At 37.5% G+C, this 6,000-nt stretch overlaps 1 protein-coding gene across 1 annotated transcript in view; it reads right to left on the minus strand.

Annotated features, from left to right (window-relative positions):
* The window catches only part of IQUB (IQ motif and ubiquitin domain containing), a 78,056-nt gene that overhangs the window by 58,319 nt on the left and 13,737 nt on the right, over positions 1–6,000 (minus strand). Inside the window, exon 2 of the mRNA XM_011937414.1 lies at positions 744–1,141. Coding sequence (XP_011792804.1) covers positions 744–1,137 — 394 coding nt within the window. The 5' untranslated portion in view covers positions 1,138–1,141. The remainder of the gene's footprint in view (positions 1–743; positions 1,142–6,000) is intronic.

Below are 6,000 nucleotides of genomic sequence, written 5' to 3' on the forward strand. Positions count from 1 at the left end.
GTAGGCAGAAACTCTCTCACAACTCATTCACAAGATGGAAAAGAAGCAGTCAGTTAACCATGCAAGAAGAATGGTTCTCTGTGTAACCAGTTAACCATGCAAGTAGAATGGTTCTCTGTGTAACCACCTTATTGCTGCTGCCACTCTGCTGTTATTAAGAATGTAATAATAACTACTATATGCTATCAACATTATTTTATGTCTTTAAAATTAACCTACAATGAAAAACAATGATTTTTCTGAAGGAAAATATAAGCTAACACTAAACAGACTACAGAAATACGGAAAAGGAACATAATATGTAGAATAAGTGAGCACTGGATATGAAACTAGCAAATCTATTGTCAAGTTCCCATCCACCTATCCACCTCTTGCTATTTAGATACAACAATTAATTCCAAATTGGCATGTAAAATAATTCCCATTTTAGTCAACAATTTCTCCATCATTTTTCAAGGTCATAAACATTTTTAAAACCTACTTTCTTTGAAAAAATATACAAATATCAATTTTTAAATTTAATGAAGATCATTCATTGGTGAAAAATAGATATTGTAGAATAGAGAAGCTTTCACAAATAGTTAGGAGATTCAAGCAAAGTAACTCTGGAAGTTTGGTGGATAAGGGAAAGGGAAAGGAATATCAAATATAAAACAAATCTTTAAGCGAAAATAAGCCAACAAGAAAACACAATCATTTTTCAAAATGAGAAAATGAAATAGCCTGTCTTCCTTAGGTAGCACCTGTTGCTAGAGAATCTTCCATTGATTCTTGCAAAGACTCCTTTATAGCCTTTATTTTATCCAGAAATGCCAAACTATCATCATTTGGACTCTGCATTGCATATTGCTTTTCATGATGTTGTGGAGTATATGAAACTTGTCTTGGTGATATAACCTCTTTCATGAGTTGTTCATTGTCTGGTTCCAGGCTTGAAAAGCTTTGGTCACTCTGCTCCTCAACATGTATTGCATGGCTCTCACTGAATTGTTCTATCCCAGATTCATGCTCTTCAGTTTGATCTGACTCTTGAGGCTCTTCTGAGGGAACTGGAATAGTGACAATGTCAAAAGCATCACTTTCTTCTGTTGAATTGGCTATATTCGGAGCTTCATACTTCTTGGGCTGATTAGACATTTTCCTGAATTAAGAAAAATAAACACATTTACTACATAAAGTTCCTACACCAAAAATCAAATTCATTGCTAGTACAGAATAACATTCATAATATTCAACTAAAGTGTTGCTCATTTAAAAAAATGTTTATCTTACTAATGGCATCAAGTTAAAAAAAAAGAACCTCAAAACAATAAATTTGACAATACTCTGCAAATATATGGAAAAATATTTTTAAATATCTTGTCATTTCTTCCTTATTTATTCCTTATTTTAGTCTCGTATTTTTGAGACTTCCTTATTTAATGAAGAATGCCTCATGAAAAGACTTTCTGAATTTATTTTTTCTGAATACAAAACTGATATATGGATGCTTCTAGTATGACAAATGATTAGAAGCTCCACGGAACCAGCCAGCTCTATAGCAAGTGTACCCCGAACAGAATACACTTTTTGTAGTAGCTCTTCTCTTACAAATTGTAGCAGAGGTCTGCAATGACCTCTGCTCCCCCAAATAAACCTATTAACAACAAATATGGGTTGAGCTTGGAGCTGACTAGACCCACAGCTATAGCAGCCAAGAGCTTGGGTTTGGAAGACAAGACGACAGCATCTGAAAGATTGGACCGGGATAGTCCAGGGCATCCCTGAGCTGGGCTGCAGATGCAGGAGCTAAATCGGAGAAACGAATGTCCAATATAGCAGGGAGCTCAACTATGGAATTCAGGAAGGGAAAATAGGGAACGTAGCCCCAAGACCAGATTTCTATGGCAAAGACGAGGGTAATATGAAACCTTGGAACAGTAGTGAGGTGGAAAAGCTCTCTCTGGGGCTTCTGCTTTGAGTACAAATCTTTATGGAGAAAATAAATTCACCCACAGCCAGTGGAATTCTCTGGATACTGGATTATAAATTTTAAAAAATGGAAACATCTGCAATAAAAATATATAACTGTTGATCTCAGTGAATAAGCTATACAAGATTAGAGACAGTTGAAGAGAGAATTAGTAAACTGGAAGATAAATAAAATGATTTTATATAGAATGATGCAAAAAGATAAGATACAAAAAATATGAGACTAAAAGCAATGGAAAAGAAAGCCTAGCATGTTTTTGCTAAGCATATATTTTGTTGAGAGCTAAGAATGATTTTGTATTGTGAAACCAAAAAACAACAAAGAAGATGCATTGGAGACTACATGTAGTTTCTGCAGTCTAAAAAAGACCTGTGAAGTCCTTTTCATAAAATGTTTGCCAGCTTCTGAACTAACATATGTCAAAATGGAGTCCCAGTAGGAAAAATAGAAAGACAGAAGAGAAAAAATATTTTTATGTATTATTTATTCTTTTTGAGATAAAAACTTGCTCTGTCACCCAGGCTAGAGTACAGTGGTCCAATTCCAGCTCACTGCAACCTCTGCCTCCCAGTTTCAAGTGATTCTCCTGCCTTAGCCTCCTGAGTAACTGGAACTACAGGCATGTGCTACTACACCCAGCCTATTTTTGTATTTTCAGTAGACAGGGTTTTGCCATGTTGGCCAGGCTGGTCTAAAACTCCTGGCCTCAAGTCATACATCTGCTTCGGCCTCCCAAAGTTCTGGGATTACAGGCATGAGCCATGATGCCCGGCCAGGAAAAATATTTCAAAAGGTAATAGCTGAGAACTTTTCAAAACTGATAAAAGAATATGGATCCTCAGATCCAGAAAGCATAACATAAATATATACCAAACAGGTTAAATAAAAATAATGAATAGCCATATACAGTGTAATGAAATTACAGAATATCAAGGACAAACAGAAGGTCCTGAAAGTACAATGATAAAGAACATAACAGCTACTGTTTTGAATCATATTAATTTGCTGACATTAATACAAAGAAAAGTAAAATCACTGCAGACTTATCAGAAAAATAGTAGCCAATGCAACAATAGGCTAACTGACAGAAGATAACTATCAACCTAGAATTGTGCACCCAGCAAAATTACCTCGCAAGAAAGAAAACAGAAGCATTTGCAAGTTAGTTACTTACCTCACAAGAAAGAAAACAGAAGCATTTAATTTGCTCTAAAGGAACTTCTAAGGAATATACTCAAAGGAGGAAAATGATTTCAAGGGATGTCTGAAGTGCAACTCGGAAAGGTAAATGTGAAAAATCATAAACATATGGATAAATTGAAACAAATACTGTTAATACAAAATAATAGTAAATTGAAATATTAGACAATAATACAAAATTGGGAAGGGAAAACCAGACCAAACTCTCAAATCCTTATACTGTTTATAATTTTTTTTTTGTATAGATTTAGGGAGTATAAGTACAGTGCAGTTTGAAGTCTGGGCTTTTACTGTGACCATCACCCAAATAGTATACATAGTACCCACTGAGTAAGTTCTCATCCCTAACACCCTTCCCATGCTCCCTTTCTTTCAAGTCTCCAATGTCTATTATTCCACTCTCTGTGTTCATGTGCAGATGTTATTTCACTCCCACTTACAAGTGAGAATACGCAGTATTTGACTTACTGTTTCTGAGTTATTTCACTTAAAATTATGGTCTCCCATTCCAAGGGGGACATATTCTTAACCCTAGACTTTGTTACTTAAATATGCATAGTTAAATCTCACTACAAGCAATAAAAAACAGAAAATTAGTTTTAAATTTCAAAACAATCAAGAGGGAAAGAAGTGGAACGAGAAAAACCTGAACAAAGCTCAATTTTAAAAAAGGTCAAGAAACCTCTTCAGTCTCTCACCCACAAAAAAACAAAAAATACACACACACACAAAACACCATTTTGATTATTTTCTCCTGTAACACAGCTTAATGGCCCAATTGAGAAAGAGGATATCATAACAAAGCCCTAACTCCTAGCAACATATTCATCTGCCCTCTTTGAAGAGTCTGAGGTAATGCTTTTGCTTCTGAGGGGTCATCCTCACTCTAAACTGGCCAAGATGGTATCTTCTAAAAACAGCAACAACAACAAAATCAAGAACTTCTGCTCTTCAGAAAACACAACTGGGAGAATAAAAAGACAAATCATAGACTGGAAGATAATTTTCACAAAATGCATATCTGATAAAGGACTTATATCCAGACTATATAGAGAATAATATGAAAAAATAATATTTAAAAAGGATAAAAGATTTCAACAGACACTTCACCACAGAATACATATAGAAGGCAATTAAGCAGGGGCAGGCCTAGGTTGAGGCAAGTGAAGCACCTGCACTACTCTACACTTGTACTCATGTCTGAAAATGAATGACTCCTAAAATGTTGGGCCTAGGTGCATCATTTGGGTCATCCCAGTCTCAACCCCGAGAACAAACACATAAAAAAAAGCTTAGTATCATTACTCATTGTAAAAATGGAACTTCAAATCACAATGAGATAGCACTACATACCTATTAGAATAATTAAAATAATATTTTTAAAGCTCTCTAATAGCAAGTGCTAGTGAGTGCATATAAAGACAACCGGTACACACAACAACATGGATGAAACTCAAACAAATTATGCTCAGTGAAGAAGCCAGCTCTACTAAAGCTGTGTAGTATTGACTCAATTTATATGACAAATCCTAGAGTTAGAAAAGATACCAAAGCCTAAGGGTAAAGATAAGAGTTGATTACAGAAGGATGTGGGGATTTTTTATGTGATGGAAACACTCAAAATCTCAATTGTGGTAGTGGTTATGCAAACTATATGTGTTTATTAAAATGTATAGCACTCCAGACTAAAGAGGGTAAATTTTATTGTGTCTAGATTATCCCTTACTAGAAAGATATAACAAAAAGTAAAAGTAACGAATGCTCCTTTCAGTAGGAAGAAAAAAAAAAGTGTGCGATTAAGACTATGACAAAAGGAATTTCAATAACGATAAGAATTTTTGAAAATCGACAAGGCAGGGAAAAACAACTGATTCCAGATGTAAGGTCAGTGATATAGGAAATGATAAATAGCAAAGAGAGTGAAAATAAATGGGTAAATATAAATGCACTTTGGCTGTATAAAAATAATGTTGGGGCACACTCAAGATGGCCAAATAGGAACAGCTCCAGCCTCCAGCTCCCAGCATGAGTGACACAGAAAACAGGTGATTTCTGCATTTTCAACTGAGGTACTGGGTTCATCTCACTGGGGCGTGTCGGACAGTTGGCGCTGGTCCCTGGGTGCAGCCCAACCAGCGAGAGCTGAAGCAGGGCGAGGCATCACCTCACCTGCAAAGCTCAAGGGGGAAGGGAATTCCTTTTCCTAGTCAAAGGAAAGTGAGACACACAACACCTGGAAAATCGGGTAACTCCCACCCTAATACTGCACTTTACCAAGGGTCTTAGCAAATGGCACACCAGGAGATTATATCCCACACCTGACCTGGAGGGTCCCACGCCCACGGAGCTTCCCTCATTGATAGCACAGCAGTCTGAGATCTAACTGCAGGGCAGCAGCAAGGCTGGGGGAGGAGCACCCACCATTGCTGAGGCTTAAGTAGGTAAACAAAGTCACTGGGAAGCTCGAATTGGGTGGAGCCCACCACAGCTCAAGGAAGCCTGCCTGCCTCTGTAGACTCCTCCACTGGGGACAGGGCATAGCTAAACAAAAGCAGTAGAAACCGCGGTAGAGGTAAATGCCCCCATCTGACAGCTTTGAAGAGAGCAGTGGATCTCCCAGCATGGAGTTTGAGATCTGAGAACGGAGAGATTGCCTGCTCAAGTGGGTCCCTGACCACTGAGTAGCCTAACTGGGAGACATCCCCTCACTAGGTGCAGACTGACACCTCACACCTCACACAGCGGGTACACCCCTGAGACGAAGCTTCCAGAGCAAGAATCAGACAGCAACACTCGCTGTTCAGCAATATTCTATCTTCTGCAGCCTC

The sequence above is a fragment of the Colobus angolensis genome, unplaced genomic scaffold (assembly GCF_000951035.1).
Source record: "Colobus angolensis palliatus isolate OR3802 unplaced genomic scaffold, Cang.pa_1.0 Scaffold163, whole genome shotgun sequence".
NCBI lineage: Eukaryota > Metazoa > Chordata > Mammalia > Primates > Cercopithecidae > Colobus > Colobus angolensis.